Below are 23,404 nucleotides of genomic sequence, written 5' to 3' on the forward strand. Positions count from 1 at the left end.
CTGTCCAAACCACGAGCAGTGAGAAATCCCTTTGTTCTGCTCTTTCCCAGTAGTTCCTCATCAGCCAGACTGGATCCTTTCTCCTTATGCTCAGATGCTCCCTGTGATACCTGTAAGAAAATCAATTTATAAGACACACTGAAATAAGAAGTGTAAGAATAACAGATAAGTTCTGGCTGCTTTAAATTCTAATACCTGCTGGAGATTCCTGTCTTGGGATCCTGATGGAGTGCTGGGGTTTGTAGGAGTGGATTTGGGATTGCAGGAGGAGCCTGTGTTGGAGGAGCAGTACAGCACATGTATTTTCGTGTCCACTCTGGAGAATTAAAGCCAAGGTGATGAACTGCAACAAGTGAGTTGGTAATTCTTGTTTGCTGGAAGGAGTTGCTGCCTGTCCTAAAACAGCAGAGTGACTTCATGTCTCGTGGATCAGCGTTGAGTCACTGCTCAGGTGCTGATGGGGCACTGAGCCTGCAGCATCCAGGCTTTTCATGGGAAAGGCTGCAGCCTTTTTCTTGGGAAAGGTGAATTCTTCAGCCCTTTCCTGAGCTGTGGCTTTTCCTGGGAAAGGTTTCAGCCTTTCTCGTGGGGAAGGTCAGTTCTTCAGCCCTTGCTCAACTGGCTTCAGGTGCCGCTCCGTGGATCTTCCATAACTTCTGGGTGGAATTCTTGATCTCTACAGCTTTCTCTTGGAAGCAGGTGTAAATCCTGCTCTTAGAGCAGGGCACTAGACTGGAGCAATCCCTCCAGCAGCAGCTGCAGTGTTGGGATAGTTCAGGTAGAGCTGCTGGAAGGTTGGTTTGTTGGTTTTGGTGTGTCCCACCTTTCTGAAGCAGCAGTTGTTCGTGGCTTACTGCAAGTGCCTCAATGAAACACTTGATGTTCCAACAATCCCCCTGATGGTTCTGAGACTATCCAAGCCCAGCCTGGAAGAGATTTCACCTTCATTTCCCTGCTAAAGAAGTCTGGGGAAATAACCCCATGAGCAGGCCAGAAGCTGCTTTCACTGGAGGGTTCTGACGTGGGTTTTGATATTGCTCTTCATGACAAGTACCTGTGTTTCACTGTACCCTGGCAAGGCTGTTTTATAGGTACCAGAAGAGCTACAAAAATGTAACAATTAATATTTGAAGCCTGTTTAGGTGACTGGGAGGAGACAAACCTAAAACCCACATGAGATGGAGCCTCAGTCTAAGCTGTTGCTGTTACTTCTGCCCTCTGTGTTTGCCCTGCCTTTGGTTTTAACTTCTCTGGTTTCCTCTCCTAGGTTATCTACTGTTCATTTGGAGGAATATCCAAAGGGCTGCACTTCAATAACTTGATAGTTGGATTAGTTCTACTCACAAGAGGCAGAGAGGAAGAGAAAACAAAATGTAAGTGGTGTAACTTTTAGCAGCAGCAACAATATTGTGGGTGGGGAGTGCAAATACACTTCTGGAAAGCAAACAGGAATTGTGGTCCCTATTCCTGTATGTAACCAGGGCATGCATTTTCCAATGAAGATAGGATCTTTTAAACATTTTTAGCTGTGTTTTTTGAAATTCAGTGCATTTTTGTTTCTATAATCATCCAAATGAAATATTTGCTGTCATCATGAATGTGAGTGTTGGGATCCTCCAGAAAGCCTGGGGATCTCTGGCTGTGGGCAGGGGAAGGAGGATGGCCTTGATAATTTTCAAAACAAATGAAATCATCTGCCTGCTGACTTGTGTTGTTTTGTCTTCTTTGTTAATCTGACTTGATAGTATTTATTTTGCTTTTGATTACAAAGGTAAAAGAGAACGGACATCTTGACCTGAACTTTGTTTTGAGCTCTGCTGGAACTGGATCAGCCGGAGTTTTTATTCCTTCAGTCCTTGCACAGCCTTTGGCATTCCCAGCCCGTTGTAAACTTAAAATCTGACCAATGTCACTGCCATAGTTGTTGACACACATCTCTGTTTCCTCAGATATTTTCAGTCTCTTCTCTAATGAATCTGGGAGTTATGTGGTCCGTGATGAGATGGAGAAGATGCTGCATGTGGTTGATGGGAAAGTCCCAGAGTCACTCAAGAAATGTTTCTCGGAGGTATCTCATCCAGCTTTTCCCCTACTGCATTTCCAAGAAAATAAAAATTACCTTAAGTAGTTTCTTTTTCGTGCTCCTGCACATATGGGAGCAAATTGACCTTGTTTAAATTGGGTAAAAGCTCCCAGTTTTTGCTGTTGTAATATTAGAGGTATTTTGTGGCTGTGAATAGCAGTTTGGTTATATAAATGCAGGCATTCTCCCTGCTCCTGTACTTACTGTGCTGCTCTGAAAGATACCATTTCCCAAGGGTAATCATGTTATCAGGTACATTTAAATACTAATATTGCTAGTGGGAACTTACTCATTAGTGTGGCCATTTTATTGCAATTAGGGGAGAAATCTGGAACATGGATCTGAGAGGGGAGAAAATCTGCATCCTGGATTTAAAAATGCCTGCCAGCAGTGGGTGCTTAAAAATAACAGTTTTATAGTATTACTGTTGTCTCACTGTTCCTGCCAGGAGCTACAACATTTATTTATGCTTCGGGTTGTTTGAGAGATGTGATCTTTATGAGGCTTTGCTGCAGTCCTGCTCCAAAACAGGGGATTGGTGCTTGTAGATTTTCACAGATGATTCTTAGACACCAGAGATCCTGATGACTTGTCAGCTTTTGTGCTTTGGTGGCTTTGTTTGTTATCAGAGGGCTCAGATCAGCAAAATCTAGACATGACTGTACATTCCACTGCCAAAGGGATTGACCACGAGCTTTATTTGTGGCTACCAGATCACTTAATTACCTCAGATTTTCTTGTCCCTACTGAAGATAACTTTGGTTCTGGGCTTTGCCTGAGCCAGGCTCGTTGGATCTGGCCCTGGGATCGTGCTGGATTTGTAGGCAGTGATGACATTCCTCAGTCTTGGCTGGAATCACAGCTCAGATGGACACTGCAGTCCAGCTCTGGACCTGACCCACGCTGGTATTTCCTATTTATAATTTCCCAGCAGTGCATGGTGTGATGAATTGCCCCCTACAAGTTTAACTGCACGCTGTCCAAGAAATCCAGAAATACTTCATGAAGGCTTGCAGGAAGAGGAGTATCAGCCTGGCTTCAGAGCATTTTCCTGCTCAAGAAGATGCTGCATATTGATTATTCTTTTCAGATGAAAATAACCCACTCAGCAGGATTTACTGGGCTGATAATCACCCTCAGCCAGTGCTGGAGAGAGAGAAGGTTTAATGCTCCTGCTGTGGGCCTGCCTTCCTGCCATAGGGAGGGTGAGCTGATGCTTTCAAGGATGATGTTTAAAGGTGCTTCAGCTCTTCAGAATTATTGCATGTGCTCAGCTAGAAGTAGAAGCTTTAAAATAAATCAGACTTTTCTTTTTGTTTCTGAAATACAGGGAAGAAATTCAGGCATACCTGTGTTGCTCCAGTCCCATCATGGCTCAGCTGTAAACACTACTTGCTTCAAATGTTTTTTTGTTCCTCCTATCCCAAGTTTTTCTGTCCCTTTTCCTTGTCCTTTTTCCTAATCCATTGGAACAATTGGAGTGTGAGTGACAACAGCCCCTTCTGTGTTTACAGAGAGCAGTGCAAAAAGTAGAGGGCAAGAGTGGAGCAGGTAGTGAGAAAATGATCTTGTCTCTTGATCCAAACTGTTAGAGAAATTCAAGAATAATAAATTAAAGAAACTGTGAGGGTGGGGAGGCCCTGGGTTGCCCAGAGAAGCTGTGACTGCCCCATCCCTGGAAATGTCCAAGGCCAGGTTGGAACAAGGAAGGAGTGGAACTGGATGAGCTTTAAGATCCCTTCCAACCCAAACCATTCTGGGATTTGTTGAAGGAAAATGTAACAGTCTTTAGTGTAGGGGAAAGAGGCATGAAAAGGGTGAGTGTCTGGACCTGGAACAATGGGAATATGCAGCAAATGTTGGGCAGTGCTGGTGCAGAACCCCTGGAGCAGCCTGGCCAAGGAGTGCTGGATGTTCAGCTGTCTGCAGTTGGCAGTTGCAGACAGTCCGTGGCCAAATGTGAGTTGTTGGAATCTGTAGAGATGTAATTCAGTGAAGTTTAATGGGCTGTGATATGAGGGGAGTTTAAATAATCAATGACTTGAAACCTCTGCCACTTTGCAGCCCCCTGTTTATTTCCCCTGGAGATTGGAATCTCCATATAATGAGTTTGTCTACTGATAATGGGTTTGCTTTCATTTGAGTTAGTTGTGTAGGTTCTGTGGAAATGAGGCTGCTGATCCCGATGGTTTCACGGGCACAGCTTGGAAAGGATTCAACTAAATGGTTTAAACAGCCTCTCCAGCACTGAAATTCTGTCAGTGTGCTGTTTTTATGTATTCCTGGAGCTCCATGGGACATCCAGCAGGAGAGACTGAAGGGGGAGATCCTGGGAATGTCACGGTCACACGTGTGCTCCAAAGTGGGTTTTAGTCAAAAAATGGACATGTTACTGCAGTGATTAATCATGGCATTAGTTATTCCCAAATCTCATTTTTCTGTGTTAGGTGCTTGTATTCCTGCACAGATAGAACAGCATGTTTATGATTTTATAGCAGCTGTTATTTGGCACGTAAGAGCTTTTGCCTGTGATAATAAATTGAAATTCATAAGAATAACCTACTCTGTTTTGATTGTAAGTAACCATTTTTCTTTGAGTCCCTTTAACCTGAGTTTCAGAGGACACAGGTTTCCAAAGGCCACACTGAGTAGGTGTTTGAAGTGCAGAGAGAAGTTCATTTCCCTCCCAGTGCTGCGCTTCAGAAGGAAAGGGAAAAACAGGCACAAAGCTCCAAAGAGCAAAATCATTTCAGTCCTTATTTTTCGAGGAGATTGGCCCAATTTTCCTTCCTCCAGCTGGATGGTTCCTGTTTACTGCTGCTGAGAGACAAACAGCTCCCCTTTTCTGCCGTTTCTTGCAGGGTGAGAAGGTGAACTACGAGAAGTTCAGGGTTTGGCTCCTGCACAACAAAGACGCCTTCACGTTCTCGCGGTGGCTGCTCTCGGGGGGCGTCTACGTGACCCTCACTGATGACAGTGACACCCCCACCTTCTACCAGACCCTGGCTGGAGTCACCCACCGTGAGTAAAGGGTGCTGCTTATTCGCATCTTCAGCAGCCTTTCACATTTCAGCTCCTGTTCTGCCACCCTTGGTCATTAAACCTCCCCGCTCGGGGATAAATTCGATTCGTTCTGTGCTGGCCCATGGAAAACATTGCTCTGTCCAAGGACACTGTGGCTCTTCTTTTTAAGAGTTATCAAGGCTGCCATTGCAGCACTTCTAAGAGAACTTTTAGTAGAGGTTTGCTACTGAGCAGGTTGGAAAAAAAATAAAAATAAAGGTATCTTCTCTTTGATAATTAATTTTCTGAAGTGGTTTGCCAGTAATGCTGGTCTTATATTTAGTCTTTATAGTGGATCATTAAACTATTGAGACAGTTGAGAAAATAATGCTTGCTTCAGAAATAATTGTTACCTCCTCATTTGCTTGGGCATTAAAATCAGTGGCATTCCTGGCATGTGAGACAGGCAGGGAACTGAATTAACTACAGAGGAGCCTCCTCAGGATTTGCATTTAGGAATAATCTCCAAAGAACAAGTGCTTCCTTGTGTCTCTATTACTGTAAAAGAAGGAACAGCTGGTTTTTAAATTAAATCTAAACCCAAAAGGCTGATAAATTATAACTGATGGCCAATTGTAAGCACCCACTGCAGTGAAGCATCCGAGGGATCCCTGGGATTCCTGGGAGAAGGAGGTTTGTTGTGGAGGTGGCAGGGATTTATCTGGTGCTGTTTTCTGTGCTCTCACAGGTTGGCTTTGTTGGGGTGAGTGTGGCATTTAATCTCTTTAATGGGTGGGTTACTCGAATAAAGCAGCATCCAGGTTTTTCTCTTGGTTTTAAAAATGAGCATTAAAATTATTTTCGGACCATCTGAAAGGAAAAGGCATCAGAAAGTCAGAGGTTTATAAACAGGCAATTTATTTGCATTACACAAGAGGCTGCAGGAGGCACTGAGGTTCCAGAAGAGCATTGAATATTCTGAGCTCTAAGAGATGAGGCTGAAAAACCCCAACCCTCTGAGTTTTGGGGAGTTCAGCCCTGGGCAAGATCTCGAGCTGGATCAGTGTGAGATGGTCCCTGTCCCCAGCCTGGCCAGGTGTCCTTCAGCCTCAGTGTTCAAAGAAAGCTTTGCCCCAGGCCTCTGGATGGAGCTTAATTTGATTTTGGGGGGTTTATGCTTCGAAATTGAAACTTTTCCAGTGGTTTTTGCTGCACTTTTTTTCCCCAGAAAGTTTATTTATTCTGAAATTGAGGTTTATAACTAGAAAAAAATTAACTTTAAATTTAAGAGCTACTGTTTTTAATAGATTTTGTTTCCTATTTAATGTTGTTGTCACTTCTTCTGGGTTTGATATGCCTGTCACTGTTACATCTGCAGCCAGGCCCTGAACTGTGTTCTCACCTGGATGTGCAAAATACATCATTCAAAAGGAAATGATCTATAGACTGAAGAGCATAATACTCTACTTTACCCAACCACTCCTCTGTTGTTATGTCAGAAAAAAGTGTTTCTACTTTCAATCTCTAGACTAAGTGGTTTTTTTTTTCAGTTTTAAACCAAGAATTAGAGCAATTAAGGCTGAAGTGATAATTAAAAACACAGTTAAGGAAACTGGATGAGAAGCTTATTAGGAAAAAAACGAATGAGGGCAAAACCTGTTCTGATTCTTGGAGAAAAGGTGGTTCCCCCCATCACATTTGTTTCTCCTGTTGTAGTTACTTTTTCTTCCTTTTCATCTTCTCATCTCAGATTGCTCAGCCTCTGTCAGAACAGACTCCCAGTTACTTAATCAGCCTCTGCCTCAGCACATCCACCAGCCCTGAGATGCCAGGCCTGAAATCACCTCCCTCTGCCTCTCTTATCTTGCAATTCCTCATTTTTTAGGGCTGGAAATTCAAGTCATATTTTCCTGTCTTTGCTTTTAATCTCTCTCTGATCGAGTTGCTTTGTAAGAATTTCATCACCCCCCTGGGAATTGCAGGGGCTGACACTGTGAACTGAGTTACAGGGGGAAATACTGAGCTTTTCTTGTCCAAGAACCAGGTAGTGTGGTCACTCTCTGACGTGTTCTGCTGGAGAAGTTGGAGTTTTAAAGCCTTGGGAAACACGTTTGCAGAATTTTGGGTCCCTCCTGGGCGTTTCAACACAACTCATGTTCTCAGGGGAAAAAAAATAAACTATTTTCTATATATTTCTACAATTTCTGTATATTTCTGTATATTTTCTATGCATTTCTATGCATTTTCTATGCATTTTCTATGCATTTTCTATACATTCTCTATACATTTTCTATGCATTTCTATGCATTTCTATGCATTTCTATGCATTTCTATGCATTTCTATGCATTTCTATGCATTTCTACAATTTCTACAATTTCTCTATTTTTCTCTATTTTTCTCTATTATTTTTCTCTATTATTTTTCTCTATTATTTTTCTCTATTATTTTTCTCTATTATTTTTCTCTATTATTTTTCTCTATTATTTTTCTCTATTATTTTTCTCTATTATTTTTCTCTATTATTTTTCTCTATTATTTTTCTCTATTATTTTTCTCTATTATTTTTCTCTATTATTTTTCTCTATTATTTTCTGTATATTTTCTATATTTTTCTATATATTTTCTATATACAACTATTTGCTATAGATTGCAGCAGATGACTGAGAAATCACACTAATGATTGGTGGAGTTCCCTCTTTCTGTAGTGAGAACTTACTGACCTGAGTGAAGGTAGAACCGAGTGAAAAATTAAGTTTTCCATGGGTAGGGTTGAAAAACTGACATAAAACATCCGAGAGTGTTTGAATCTTCAAGTGCACGTGAGGATCTGGGGTGGAGCTTTTCAGTGCATCCCAGAAAACCCCCGGTGGTTGTTGTGCCCAGGTTTGGGAAGCTCACGTGACAGTTCTGTTTGGAGCCCCAGAGAAAATGAAATTTTCCCCAGTTCCCCTGTGATTGGTGACAGTGCAGGAATCTCATCCAGCAGATGCAAGAGTAAGGAAAATACAAGTGCTCGAGCACTTAGGAGTAATTTCAGCCTAATCAGGTCAATCTAAAGAGTGAGAAATTCAGCTCAGGAGTATTTTTAACCCAGCTGAGTGAGTAAAACAGCGAGAGCTGTTGTGACAGTTCCTGTGCGCTGAGTGAAGGCTGGGATTTAAGGCTTTTCCCTGGAGAATCCACGCCTGTTGGAAGAACCAGTAAGTGAAAGAATGTTTTTGGTAAACTGAGGCAAACACTGTCAGAGAACAGAGGGGAAGAGGGAAAGGTTTTAACGTTTCTCCTGCTGACACTTGCTGGGGCAATCAGGAATTTCCTGGCCCTGGATCAGACCCTCTTCCAGGCCTTCCCTCACTCTGTGCTTCCATCCAACTCCTGGAATAACACGGCAGAGACGTGAAAAATTGCCCTGATCAAAATAGTGAAAGTTATTCCCATCGATTCAGTCACAGAGACCATTTTATTGCAAAGCATCAGTGGCTCCATTTAAATTTGCCTAATGAGCCGAGCTAGCAGGGAAACAACGGAATACTAATTTTTCATCTGTAAATAACACTTATTTTGCTCTGCAGATGTATTGAATTATGTTTCTCAACACATAATTAGCAAGGAAATTTTAAAGTTACAGGAAGCTGCCCACACTTGCTGCTTTTAATCAAATTTTGTTCCATCTCACTTAAATCAGAAAGATGAATCTTTCCATTTGAAAGCTGACAAAGTAACTTAAGTCTGTCTTGGACATTTGCTCCTAAAAACCAGTCTCAGAGATATGAGTCTGTCTTGCACTTGAGTACTGACCAATTAGCAGCAGTTTGGATTTTCTCAGTTTCATAGTATGATCATGTACATTTAGATTGATGTGTATAAATATATATTTAAACCATCCCACTGAAGAGCACTGTGGTGTAAATGCCACGTTACTGTCACACAGACTCAGGTGAGACCTCACTGATTTCCTTCCTTTAGCTGGAAGTGTTTTTCCTGCTGCAGTGTAGGTGCTGGTTGCCTTTTTTATGTGTCATTTTGGTGTGTCTCAGTGTCATGTAATGGGCTCAGATGCTCAGATTTCCAGTCCTTTTCCATGGGGACAGTAGTCACATTTATCAGAGGGGTTCCTGCTTTCGAACTGACAGAATGTTTAATTTGTACTTCTTTGTTACCCAGTTCTTGTGTCACTGAGTTGTGATTAAAGAACATCCCAATTCTCCTTTGAATTGAAGAGACTCTCCTCTGTTGTCAGAAAAATTCATCAAAGTGCTCCTGCTCTTCCTGCCAGCTCCTGCCTACTGAGGGGCAGTTAGGACAGTCTGTAATCAGGATAATAATTCTATTTTAGAACAGACATTTATCACTAATTTAATGTAATGAATGAGAGGAGCCCTGGGTAACCAGACAGGGGGGTGGAAATGGAAGAGTCAGCTTTTGAAGCAAGATTGGAGCTGAATGCTGTGGAATTAGCCTTGTCTGTCAGAGCTGGGTTTGTCAACCTGTGGGCTTTGTGGGAAGCTGGAGATGGGAGAGTAAAAGCAAAGTGAAATGAGGTGATCCCTTCCCTTTGCTCCCTTTAAGTGCCTGTCAGGATGTTAAATACGTGTTCTGGAGCTTTTCCACTTCAGCTTCTTGAAACACCATCTACAAGGCAATTCTGAAGATTTTAGATTTATTAAAGGTGCTTTTAAGTGCATCTTTCCTTCTGTGCTGCTTTTTCCAAGTGTGTGAACACTTGTGCTGTGAGAGGAGCTGTGCTGCTCACCCCTCTCCTGTGCTGTTCCCATCTTAAGGCTCTGATAATCCCTGTTCTGCTGGAGAGAAACCTGGAGAGCCGTGTCTGACACACCCAAGGATCTCTCCTGGCCAAGGCTGTAACATTCCCTTCTCCCTGGGTTTGTTTTTCAATTAGGAGAAGCAAAAAAGATGAAAGTGTGACATCAGCCCGGGCCAATAAGTAAAAGCCTCAGCAAGCATCACTTAAGCTGCATTTTGCCCCTTGTTATCCTCTTAGTTCCCAGGCTATTTTATGTCTTGCAAAGCAGCTCTGGGTGCCCAGGTCCCAGAGTGTTCTGTGGGTTAATTTTAAAGCCACAAACGCGTGGGTTTAGTCAGAAACAAGAGTTTGTGTCAGGCCTTCAGCTCTGCTCCTGCCTCGCCATGAGGAGCCGCCGGCGGGGACGGGGATCCACCTGGAGAGCCTGGGAACCAGCAAAGCAGGCCCAGTCCCGGTGAAAATGTTGGGAATATGGTATGTTTCTGCTGCTGTGAACCAGAGAGGATTGTACCAATAGGTGGGTAAAAATTACCAGAGATACTTAGTGAGTTCTGGGCCTAGGAGGAATTGTGATAAATGGTGCCTGAAATGAAAACATGCTTTGAAATTTTTGTTCTAAGACAGGGGATTATTCATGGCTTGCTACCTATGGAATATTTAAGGAGGATGGATGATTCATGGGAATGACATTAAAATGAAGGATGGGGGGGTTTTTTTAGTGTTTATCACTGTCATCCCACCTGACTCGATCTGGTCTTAAATTAACCCATTTTTAGTAGATTTACAGTTCTAGATGCATATTTTGGCTGAAAGTGTTTGCTTGTTCTTCCTTTACAATATTGAAGGCTGTGCTTTAGGTGTACTTGACATTATCACCCCTCTGATTATATTAGTCTAATTCTTAAAGATTTGAACCAAAAAATGCTGTTCATGATTTTACAGACCATAATTTTTACAGATTTACAGACCTGAAAGGTTTTGGTTATTCCTAATGGACAAGTGATGAGGGAGACACAAAACAGCAAGTGGGAGTAAACTGGTAGTGTATGGTTAAATTACACAGGTGTGTAATATCTCCATGAGACCTCAAATGTATTTAATTAACAAAAATAAAAAAATTACTTGGCCCAGAAAGTCTGTTCTGATGGGTTTGGAGTACATTGTATATATGATACATTTTTTTTTTAAGTAATCTGAATGAAAGTCTAGTTCACACTTTTTTTGATGGGATTTGAACAGGCATGAGGGGAAAAAAAGGTTATATTTTGAAAAGATAAAATCCTTTATCTATGCAAAACCTCTTTAGAATATGGAGTTTGGTCGTGCACATCAACATGTTTGGCTATTAAGTGCAGTCTGCCTTTCTCATGCTTCACTGAGGTTCAGCAGCAAATATATATTCCCCAGATTGCCAGAGATTTCTTTCAGTTCACATTTATGGAGGAATAGATGGTGCACTGCATATCCTGAGAGTGACTTACAAGATTAGGTGCAAAAATTCACTCTGGAGAAATCAAATTATGCAACAGCTGCTTTCTCAGCTGCACTTAAACTTCACGTGGGCTGCAATCCAGTAAATCCTCTGGATTTTGTTACCTGAAACTATTGCAGTGGGCTACAGTTCCTCGGGACTATGAATGAAAAATACTCTTTTGTCACATTTTTACTTGTGTTCAACCTAATCTCTGTAAGGCTGATTAGTGCTAAGAATGGTATTTGCTGCTTTGCCAGTTTTACTTTCTAAAATGTTCGTCTTTTCCTCAAAAGTCAGTGCACTGGGGCTGCTGTAATACAAGGGTAACACTTTAATACTTATCAGCTGTTCCTTTAAAGATGATTATTGGAAAATTCTTTACCTTTTAAATGTCCATGTCATTTCAACCACTGCTTGACTGAAATGCTTTCTGATAACCTTTCTTCTGGGAGATAAAAGAACAAAACAAGTTACCCCTGTAGAAACCTCTGTAAAGTACAATTAAAAACCAGAATGCAGCTAGGTTCTACTGTAGATATTTGACAATAAAACAGCAGCTAGGTTCTACTGTAGATATTTGACAATAAAACAGTCTTTCAGTTCTTAATTACTGAAGATAAATATTGGAGCTGCCAGGGAAAGCAGGTTTCTGCAGATTTACCCTTCACCGAGGGCAAGATGAGCTTCCTTGAGGTTTTTGAGTATCCTGGGTGTTGCATCATTTCAGGAACGAAGTGCAGCTCCCACACTTGTTATTCCTCCTTGTTACAAGGTGGATTAAAAGGGAACAAAGTGATTGAGGGAACAAGGGAACAGGAGCACACAAATGCTGCTGTTGTGTTTGCTGATGAGAGCAGTGACGGGGCTGTGCGTCTGTAAATGGCAGTGCAGTTGTTTGGGATGTCACCTCTCGTGAGCTCTCCTGTCCCTGCTGTGACCCCCTGACACCTGGAGAGGTGACAGGACTGAGGAAAAGTGGATTTGATTTGGTAGATTGTCTCCTGTGTTGATACACTGGCTGTCGTGGGGAAGCATGTTGTTAAATCATCAAGGCACGGTGATGGAGACATCCCCTGGGTGCCTTTCTGTATTTCCTTGTATTTCGTGGAACATTCCAGTTCTCCATCACTTGACTACTCTGCTCACGTCTGTGGCAGCCCTAAGGTAGCAGGGCTGTGATGTTTCAAAGAAATAACTATTTCTCTTTCTTGATTTCTAGCAGAATAATGTTCCTTTATTTATTTAAATTATTGCTTCCTTATGTGTTGGGGACAGACTTGTGGTGATAAGATACAGGGTAATGGATTTAAACTGAGAGATATGAGGGGGGAAATTTTTTGTGGTGGGGTTGCCCAGAGAGGTGGTGGATGCCTCATCCATGGAAACATCCAAAACCAGCTGGAATGGGGCTCTGAAAACCTGATCCAGCAGAAGGTGTCCCTGCAGGGTGACCCTTAAAGGTCCCTTCCAACCCAAATGACTTTGTGATCACGACACAACCAGGAGATGGTGGAGCAGGGAATTGATCCAGCTGGGAAGGAGGGGGAGAGGAGAAAGGAAATCAGGTTTTCTTCTGGATCAGTTCTTAAGTCCCTGTGTAAGTGCAGCAGCTGGAAATGATGCCCTGGGGGTGCTGAGCCCGCCCTGGGGGTGCTGAGCCCACCCTGGGGGTGCTGAGCCCGCCCTGGGGGTGCTGTATTTCCTTGTATTTCATGGAACATTCCAGTTCTCCATCACTCAGCCCTCCCTGGGGGTGGGAGGCAGGGCTTGGGGTGGGTCACCTTGCTGTGCCCCCAGAGCTGCACCCAGGGTCTGGCTGTGACTGCACAGAGCACAAGGGACGTGCTTGCACTGATGTCACTTTTCTGGCTAAAAATACCTCGCAGGAAGATGCAAACCCCTTCCACTCCAACTCCTTACATTTGACTCAGATTTTCCCCAACTTTCTGCTGCTGAGGGCGAGGTGTTGTGTAGGTTTTGATGCATCAAATGGTGTGCTGGGTATTACAACTTATTGTGAACTACCTAAGTTTCTACTCTAAGTAAACTCCTAATAACAGAAACAGGATAAGAAAGAAATAAATTTCCAATTTGATACATAACTTTTTAGGGGGGGAGCTCTTCTTTTCTTAAGCCTTACAGGATTATTATTGTTTCTCTAGACTAAACCAGGCCAAATAGCTCAAGTTAAACCTATTAGAAAGCTGGCGTGGATTTAAGGGCTCAGAACCATCTGGGAATGAGATCACACGTAGTGGTGCTTAATATAGACAGCTTTGTCATTACACATCTATTTGAGCACCAATTAATTTGCACTGACCTAAAGCAGTGTTGTGACACACTTGCATATGTAAAAAGGTTAAAAGTATTGTTGAGCAGAAACTTAATCTTGTTATATATATATATATTTATATATTTAATTTCAAGGATCAAGCATAAGACCAGCATTTGTGGATGAGGTTTGGAAAGAAAGCACAAGTCCTTCCTCTGGCTAATTTTATTTACTCTTGTTTAGCACCTTGTTTTGCTAATTGGTTTTGGGGTTTGGTTTTTTCCCCCTCCCTCTTTAAATTGCCTTATGAGTTCCTCTGCATAAAGTGTCTTGTGGGTTTGTGTAATCACTCCCTAATGTTGAGTGGGATTATAAATGATTCTATAGTATAAATAATAATGTGAAACAAACTCTTTTATATTTGGGGGGAAATGCTGAATAGTGTTAAAATGCTGCATTAAAATTTAGCCTTGTTACTGTATCAGAAGGCTAAAAAATTCAACAGGAATTGAGCCAAGTACCACATTATTTTTTCCTAAAGGATCTGAGATTTTTCAAAAGTGCCACTTTACTCTCTTTTTTGAGGGTTTAAATACTGGATACTTTGGGAAAATAAGATATTGCACTTATAAACTACCTGTTCAAGAAACAGGTGAAAATGAAGAGGCTGCAGGAACCTTTGGCAGCGGGAAAAGCTCCTTTCTGTATCTCTAAACACTTGTGGTGGTGCTACTGATGCTGAACTCCTTGTTGAGGAGGAGGTAAGAAGGTTCTGCAGATAAAAAAGGTAAAATTTGATTTCTTTTTGTTGGTTGTGCAGTGGAAGAGTCCGACATCATCGACCTGGAGAAGCGCTACTGGCTGCTGAAGGCTCAGTCGAGAACGGGACGCTTTGACTTAGAAACATTTGCCCCCTTGGTTTCCCCTCCAATTCATCCATCTCTGAGTGAAGGTATGGAATGGGATCAGGAGTGTGAGGAGGACACACAAAATCCTGACAGATGTTACGGCTTCAAATTGGGCCTGTTCTAAAATGGCTTTTAGGCTTCGATGACACGGTCGTTCCGCTGGGTCCTGACTCTTGGGAAGTGGGAAATGGTGCCTGAGAAATCCCTGTTTGTTGGGAAATCTGGAATGATGAGGGAAGTGATGTTTCATTCTTAGGAGTTGTCAGGAAATACATCAGAATTTCTGTGTAAGTTGCCCTTTAGCTGCTTAAAATTTTTCCTTGGGTTCCTTAAGATTCTGTCACGACAAACTGAGTGAGAGACCCTTCCCCAACAGTGCAAGTTAAGGAAGATTTAATTCAGGACACTCACTCAGGAGGTTTGTGTGTTGTTATTTCTATTAATAACCCAACTGGTCTGTCCAGTTGAAGCCACTCTGGTCAGAACTGGAGGTTGCAGTTGTGCAATTGCCATTTGCTGCAGCACATCAGGACATTCAGGAACGTTCCACTTGCACCCAGTTTTTTTGTCTGCAGTCCAGGAGTGGCAATTTTTTTGTCACCAAATGCTTGGCTTTACTGACAAGCAAGTAGAAAATGGGAAATTCATCTGCAGTGGATGCAAACTGTTAAAAAAATCAGAGCTTATGTCCAATTCCATAGGGATTTATCCCCATATTCTTTTGTTCCTAAGTGTGTTTTATCTATTTAGTGATATAAATTTCCACAGCTGCTGTGGGGAAGCTTGAATGGTTTCTGGTCATTCTATGGCTTCTGTGGAGTCACTGCTGCTAAAAAAAAATAACATGGGATAGAAAAGGTTATAAGTGCTGAATGAATGGAATTGATAAGTCCTTTGAAGGCTGGTAACTAAAGCTCCTGAGGGCCAAATTTGCAGTGAAATTCAGTGATTTCCATAGGAATTTCTGCCAGGCACATTGGAAAAGTGAAGGCATTTGGCATCTGAGACTGTTTTGTCCCTTAGCCTTTGGGAAAAGGCCTGTCCTGACCATGCTGGTTCAGATGTTCCCTGTAAATCAGAATTCCTGATTCCCTCCCCAGCCCTGGCTTGACCAGCGATCTGATTCACCTTGAAATGGTCTTAGTGCTGCTTAATTGTCTTTATTACACTTAATAAGAATAAATTACAAGTGTTTGTACTTCTCCTTGCCAATGTTACCCATTAACCCCTCCTGGAAATGCTGAGTGTGGGACTGTCAGGTGCTGTAACAGGAGATGCTTTTGTGGTTTGCAGGTTTGTTTAATGCTTTTGATGAAAACCGAGACAATCACATAGATTTTAAAGAAATTTCCTGTGGGCTCTCAGCATGTTGCAGGGGACCCTTGGCAGAAAGACAGAAGTGTAAGTATGCAAAATGTTAACTGTTAATTTTAGAGGAGTTTTTTCAGTTTGAGGTTTAGTTGTTTTCACATTTTGAGAGGTTTTTTTCCCGCTGAACAAATGTGTGTCTGGGAAAGGTTGACAGACTCTGGAAGTTAAAAAAATTACAGGAATTTTAAATATCAAGGTTTCCTTTTATAAAGGATGATTAAACCTAATTCTGTATATTTTATAACTTACCAGTAGTTTCATATAAATTATCAAACTGGGAAAAAAACGTATTTCCGAAGTTCTTTTGTAGTGTTCTGCATCATGATGCAGAAGTGTTTATCTCAATAGAGAAAGTGCAAACACTTACCTGCTCATTATATATAATATAAACCAAATGTCCTATTTGATTGTCTTGTGCTAAAACAGCATGTTGTGGCTTTTCACTGCCCAGTCCTCAGCTGGCTCCCTGCAAGGTTCTGGTGTTTTGAGACACTTTTTGTTCCCTCCTTTCCCAAAGCCATATTGCTGCAGCTCAAAAGCCATCACTCCCTGGAAGTTTCTGGATGCACATATGTTCCCTGCTCTGTCACAGCAGAAAACACAGCAGAGGATTGCAGGGATCTAGATTGCAGTTTATTAAACACAGCTGCTCCACTTCCTCCCCACCACACACAGATCCTGCCTCATCACCACTGCCAGCACTAAATCAGCTTCTTGTGACTCTGCAAGAGGTAGAAAAAGAGAGTTGTTGAGTGGCTCTAAGTCATTTCCTCCCCTCTCAGTTTGCTTCAAGGTGTTTGACGTGGACAGGGACGGGGTGTTGTCCCGCACGGAGCTCCAGGACATGGTGGTGGCACTGCTGGAGGTGTGGAAGGATAATCGGACGGACAAAATACCCGTGAGTTGTGCTTGGGTTCTTATTCCTCCCCTTTCTTCAAGCCATCCTTCCAAAGCTGCAGTGGGAACACTGAACAGGCTGCCCTGAACTCCCTGATCTGAGGAAGGTGGATAACTGGGTGTGCCTTGCCTTGCACAGCTCTGACCTGCCCAAAGCAGAACCATTGCATTATTGTATTTCTTCTTTCCCATAAAGAAACCTCAGCTATGGAAGCCCTCAGTTCTGAATTACATACTTAGCATCAGCATCCCTTACAGTTACATTTTTATTCTGAATTCAGCTCCTGAGAGTGCTGGGAGACTCTAACTCTGGTTTCCTGTCCTTCTGTTTAAGGAGCTGGACATGGGTTTGGCTGAGATCGTAGAAGATATTTTGCATACCCATGATAACACAAAGGTAGGAACTTGCTGTTCTTTCCTTGTATCTTCAGTTTATTTGTAAGGAAGTAAAACCTTTCTTTAGAGCAGAGACGGGTCAATAAAAGAATCTCTTTCAAGAAATGTCACTTTTCCATTAAAATTTACCACGTTGTTCTGTGAGAGGTTTGAATTTTATAAGCCATTTTTATATATGAAACTCACCCAAAAATACATAACCAGATGAAATGAATTTGAAGCCTGCACTGTGCATCACTAACACCAGTTTTAAATCTGATGCTTGCCTGGAGAAACTGTTCTTTTGGTTCGTGTTAAAAATGATCTTATGAAAAAGAGAGCATAAGTTTAACTTCTATTTTATGCTGTGTAAAGACACATTATCCTCCTGTGCTGGAATGTGCCTCTGTGAAACTATGGAGGGATCTGTCATGACACACAACAAAAAGTCTTTTTAGTTTATATTGTGCTTTAGAGTGAGCTGGGTGTAAATCTTTAATTATGTCCTTGCTTTTTGGGGAGAGGAGATTTGGAGTTATCACCCTTGAACAACAGAGTTGTTTCCATTATTTCATCCTCTGCTCCACTAATTGGGAAAAGTGTCTGGAAACTATAAATAATTTATGAAAAACTGTAAAGAATGCCTAGAAATGCTTAATTACTTGTTTGAGTAGTTGTTTTGCTTGCTTGGGCTCCAACAAAGTGGTGGGCAGATATTTTATTGCAATTCTTTAATTGCCAAAGCAGTGGAATATGTGGCTTCTCTCTCTTTTCATCCTTTGAGATTTTTATTGTTTACTTTTTAAAAAAAAGGTAATTTGTAAGCAAGTGTCCAGCAGTCTTGATTCCACAAAGAGTTAAAAAAAAATGACTTAAGTCTTCAGAATATCTTTCCTAGTTGCATCATCAATGGAGTGCTGGAAAGAGCTGATGGTGCAGTAATTACATAAATTATTTAACCTCTTTTCGTGTGTTAGCTTTGACCTGGGTGAACTCTGGAGAAAATGGGCTGTAAGAGCAGGCAGAGTAACTGCCACTGCTGGAAAATTGGCTATGAATTATATTACCATATAAAAAATCAGATTGATCCCACCCCTGGATGGTTGGAAAGCAGGAGTGACACTGGTCAGTGTTTGACTGCTGTGACTGGGTGGGTGGTTCACAATTAATGGGACTCGTGGTGTTAGGGGAGATCATAAACACTGGATGATCCAAACTGGTTTTTCCCAACCCAGAGGGAGATGGTGGGGGTCTGAATGGATGCAGAGAGTGACTGGGAAATCTGAGTGATGGAGCAGAGGTTACAGCTCATCCTCTCCTCTCAAAGCTTTTGGGTTCTCTGGGTTGGGTTTTTCATGCTAAAACTGGATTTTTCTTCTTTTATTGGATCAAACTTTACTGTCAAAGTGGTGGGTGCTAGTTTTTATCAAACTTGTACAATAAAAGTCTTGTCTTGTGTGAGGCATTTAATGAGCATTTTACTAGAACTCAATGGTTTGATGGTTTTTCCTTCCCCTTCCCTCTTCCTCCTCCCTCTCAGCTCGGACACCTCACCCTGGAGGACTACCAGATCTGGAGTGTGAAGAGTTCACTTGCCAATGAGTTTTTAAATCTGCTTTTTCAGGTATGTTTACTGGAAATTTCAGCTTGACAGTGCTGGTAATGAACTCCTGAGCTCCTTGCATGGCCATGAAGTGCAGGCTCAGCCCTTGTGTCAGTGCTGCTGCTCGGGCACGAGGGGCTGTGGCTTTGCAGCTCAGTTGCCCTCACAGAGGATTCTCAGCTTGGATATTGTTCCTTTTAGTGGGTGGAGATGCCTAAAGCACAGGTTGTTAAAGTGAACCTGGTGTAGTGTTTAGAAAATGGAATTCCAGCTGTATCAGCAGGTGTATTTTCCATCAGACAAAGGCTGACTTCTCAAAGGGGTTTTGTGGCCAATCTTCGCCAAGGAGGTGACTCAGGGAAGGAGAAAAATCTCTCACTCCTTCCCTTTAGATTTTGCCACCAGTTTCCCTTTCCATTTCCAGTTTCCCTTTCCATTTCCAGTTTCCCTTTCCATTTCCAGTTTCCCTTTCCATTTCCAGTTTACTTTTCCATTTCCAGTTTACTTTTCCATTTCCAGTTTACTTTTCCATTTCCAGTTTCCATTTCCATTTCCAGTTTCCCTTTCCATTTTCTGCTCAGGCCCTCTGAGGTGCCTCTCACTGCTTCCTTAATGAGGCAGCCCTTGGAAGCTGTGATATCATATCACTGCTCTGTTGCAGCAGCTGAGGATTAAGTATGTGCTGAATTTGGTTTTAATTGAGCTTGAATTGGATTTCTCTAAATCCTTAAAAGCCATATTTTAGCTCTGGCTCACTTTATGCAGGGGAAAAAAAAACACCAAAGAGTATTTTCATGCACTGCAGTTTGTTCCTTGCCTGTTTTCTGTAGAGGTTGATACTTGGAGTTTCAATAATGGTAATAATAATCCTAATTTAGGATTCACCTAAATTCACCTCCAGCCCTGTTTGAGAGTCTCAGTTCTTCCAGGGAAGGCCACGGAGAACCAGTGGCTTCATTCCCATCTTCCCAGTGAATCTTAAACAGTAACAGGGTCAGATTGTAGCAGAAAAATACTTAATCAGAGAGAAACTGTGTGGTTTGGGCTTTTTTTTTAATAAAGTCATGGCAAAAAGCTACCTGAATAGCACATGCTGATTCTCCTGCTTGTGACCCAGGACTACTTTATAAATTGCATTTTGCATGACACTTTTCCAAGAACTTTAGGGCAGCTAAACTGAGTGAGAGTTTTCTGAGGCCACAGCTGGAAAGAATAGCACCAGAAAGTTCTTCAGATTCTTTTTATCTCTGATTGCATCGGGTTTTGCTTACATTGCAACCTTCTCAAGAAGGGCTGCCTTTATTTTTGACCTGTCTGGCCTGAAATATCCCATCATAACTTAGTATTGATGAACTAACAAATATCTCTGCAATATTGAACCTGTAATAAATCTGTCCTGGTGCTGATGGCACATCCCCAGTGTCACACACTGCTCACTGGGAACCTCATTTACAATATTTTTTTTTTTAATTCCTGGCACAGTTTTGCTGTATTTTGACTTCAGATTTTCATTTTAATTTTTATTTTTTTGACAGCTGTATCAGTGAGGCACAGGGAGGGCAGAGCCTGCCATTGATTTGTCTGGGTGTTTGAGCTGTGTCTCATCCGCAGACAAAAACCAAATATTCTGAGTGCAGCATCTTGGAAAGCTTGTCAACAAATTGCTTTGTTTGCAGAGGGGTTGGTTTCTCTGATGAATCTCCTATTAGCTCGGTGTTGGATGAATTTAGAAGGGAACACCAGGACCAGCTGTGTTGTGGGTGCTGGAAAATCTGTTGCTTTTCCCCTCAGCTAATGACCTTTCCTTCATTCAGAATGTGAAATGGTCTCTCTCACTGCAATATAAATTTAAATAAGATATTTTATGGAGAAATCTCCAGATGAGATGCAAATCGATGGCCTCAAAAGAGATATAAGGCTGTAAATCCTGCTATGAGGAGAAAAACTTGGGACTGTCCTCTCCTGGGAATAAAACCCCACCCAGGAGATGGTGCTTTTTCTCCTGTGTTTGGTTCAAAACTAAAAAGTCCTAGATATAACCACTTCTCCCCATTTTTCCCCTTTCCATTTTGTTTTAGCCTTTAGTTTATCCTCTTCCAACAGCTTCTGCTCTCCCAGTTCCTCATTCCCTCTCTCCAGTACATCCAGGCATCTTAATTTGTGTGTCTGATCCGTGTCAGTCCTGGGATCTTGCACAGCGTGGGCTTCAGACCTGAAAGGAATGAAAACTATGTAAAGAAACTAAATAATACAATATATAATAAACTGTATAAGCTCTGATAAATATAATAACAATAAACTATATAAATAAACTACATAAATAAACTAAATAATGACAACTGTTCACCTCTTGGGGCATTTGACATTCTTGGTGTCTTTGTCTTAACAGCAGGAACGGGTTGTGAATCTCATAACTCAGAACACTTCTTTATTTATTTCAATTTTAGTTCATCTTGCTGCATAATTTAAAAAAAAATGCTGTAAAGTCCCATTGGAGCTGGTTTTTGCTTTTGTTTGCCGGGTGGTTCTTAGCCAGGACACCTTTCCTTTTGCAGGTGTGTCACATAGTGCTGGGGCTCAGACCTGCCACCCCGGAGGAGGAGGGACAGATTATCAGGTGTGTGTTTTCCTCAGCACCTCCAGCGGTTCAGAATCAGCTTTTCTGATTTTTCCAAAGCACTGTGAGTCCCCTGTTTCAGCTCACAATTCCTGTTCTCTGTGTGCAGAGGCTGGTTAGAAAGAGAGAGCAGGTATGGCCTCCAGCCAGGGCACAACTGGTTTCTCATTGCCATGCCCTGGTGGCACCAGTGGAAAGAATATGTCAAATACGTAAGTATAATTATAATAAACTACACTGAATAAGTGATGTCTTCTGTTTGTGAACGTGTTGATGGAAATATATTGTGGAGCAAACAACTGCTTAGCCAGTAATGCTTGAAATGAAGCATCTCCTGTCTCTTGGTGGCAAATAATTGTTTCCCTCATTCCTGCCTCTCAAAACAGTAGTACTTCCCTCAAGTCTTCTGATCCATTTGGTGATAATTTGGATTTGATAAAAAATTTGCTTTGGTTGGGACAAACACACACACTGGGCATTTTCTGGGCAAATCAGGAGGGAATTGCTATAATTTGATTTAGAGGGAATGTGAAAAGTAGCCCCAGTACCTGATGGTGATCAAAGGAATCCTACTAAAACCTGACTGTCACTGGTGCTCTTTAATACCCTCCAAAATGTTCAAGTTAAAGCATCTCTGTGAATTTTACAGAAGAAAGAGCATTTACTAGAATGAAATTTAATAAAATGTAACTGAGGTGGAGATAAATATCGTTTGCAGGTTAAACAAGTGAAATAAACTTCTCAAGAGAGTTTTATATCATCATAAGTAATCCTATGAGTATTTGATTTGTTTTATAAAAACAAATAACTGAAAGGACTCAGAAAACTGCAGTGTGTGTGTTAACTAACCATGTAATGACAATTATTCTTTGTGCACAATGAATTGGACAAACGATGCCTTAAATGCCTGAAATAGCAGGTAATTTGATCCTTGTCCTGGTGTAAGTGCTCAGATGTGCCAAGGATTTCATCCCTAATCCTTTGCCTGGTGGCACAAGGCCATTAACTCAGAATTGCTGTGAAAATGCTGCAGGTTTGGGGAAGGAATGTGTTTTTTGTTCTCGTGCTTGCTCTTCTCATTTAACCATGTGAAATTCAGCAGGGACAGATCTTCAAATATTTATAGTCTGTAATTAGAGCTGTCTGAAATGGTTGGATTTTTGTGTATCTAGACAGAGAAAATCCTGGCATTTCTCAATTTTTCCATTGTGCAGAAGAATTTATTCTATTTATTGAACAATTTTGGCTGTTCATTTCTGCAGAGTTTTCACTGGTAGGTGTGGCAAGGATTTTGAGTAAAGCTTGTGTGACGTGCCAGGTGAATTTTGGTGGTTGTTCTCGCTGCCATGTCTTTGATAGTGGCTTATAATTCACTTTTCTGCCCATTTTAGGATGCAAAGCCTGTTGTGATAGAGCCTTCATCTGTCCTGAGTGGAGGTAAGAATTCCTTGGTAGCTGCTCCAGCCAATCCCTCAGAACAGGGAGAAGACAAAGTGGGAGGTCTTAATTACTGCAGTGCAACAGAAGAAAAGTTTTCAGATAATATTTCTACTGCCTCAGAAGCCTCAGAGTCCAGCAGCAGCAGTAAGCACCTTATTTCCTTGGAGCTTTAATGTACCACAGCTCTTGAAAAAAAACCTCCACCCTGCATGGAACCCCTCCAGCTAAAAACATAACTCACTTTGGATTTTAGGACTTGCAGGATCATTAGGATCTTTTAGTCTTGTTAAAACAGCAGTTCAGCTGCTTTGAGTAGTTTCCAGAATTATTTTCAAGGTGGTTTTTTTTGTCTTATCATTTGTTTTCTCAGTGGGTTTTCCTCACTTTAAGTTGTTTAAGCTCATGCCTGGTTGGTTCTGTGCTCTGCCATGCAATGAGATGACCTCACATACCAAAAAGAGGAAAAAAACAGCAAAAACCATTAGGAAAAAGACAGTTGAAGTTTTACAGGGCGTGTGATTTATATTTGAATGAGTTTGTGCAGATCCTGAAGCCATCTCTGGGAAAGAGGAGATTTTAGTGATGGGTTTCAATG

At 41.7% G+C, this 23,404-nt stretch overlaps 1 protein-coding gene across 5 annotated transcripts in view; it reads left to right on the top strand.

Annotated features, from left to right (window-relative positions):
* The window catches only part of USP32 (ubiquitin specific peptidase 32), a 67,714-nt gene that overhangs the window by 24,704 nt on the left and 19,606 nt on the right, over nucleotides 1–23,404 (top strand). For 3 of the 5 annotated variants that reach the window (XM_017821608.1, XM_017821610.1, XM_017821609.1), the window contains exons 3-13: nucleotides 1,268–1,373; nucleotides 1,950–2,068; nucleotides 4,945–5,104; nucleotides 14,419–14,550; nucleotides 15,800–15,907; nucleotides 16,660–16,775; nucleotides 17,109–17,171; nucleotides 18,690–18,773; nucleotides 21,308–21,369; nucleotides 21,479–21,581; nucleotides 22,761–22,953. In XM_017821608.1, coding sequence (XP_017677097.1) covers nucleotides 1,268–1,373; nucleotides 1,950–2,068; nucleotides 4,945–5,104; nucleotides 14,419–14,550; nucleotides 15,800–15,907; nucleotides 16,660–16,775; nucleotides 17,109–17,171; nucleotides 18,690–18,773; nucleotides 21,308–21,369; nucleotides 21,479–21,581; nucleotides 22,761–22,953 — 1,246 coding nt within the window. The remainder of the gene's footprint in view (nucleotides 1–1,267; nucleotides 1,374–1,949; nucleotides 2,069–4,944; nucleotides 5,105–14,418; nucleotides 14,551–15,799; nucleotides 15,908–16,659; nucleotides 16,776–17,108; nucleotides 17,172–18,689; nucleotides 18,774–21,307; nucleotides 21,370–21,478; nucleotides 21,582–22,760; nucleotides 22,954–23,404) is intronic. The other 2 variants (XM_017821612.1, XM_017821611.1) reach the window with 2 other exon arrangements.

Source organism: Lepidothrix coronata, unplaced genomic scaffold (assembly GCF_001604755.1).
Source record: "Lepidothrix coronata isolate B3197 unplaced genomic scaffold, Lepidothrix_coronata-1.0 Scaffold91, whole genome shotgun sequence".
NCBI lineage: Eukaryota > Metazoa > Chordata > Aves > Passeriformes > Pipridae > Lepidothrix > Lepidothrix coronata.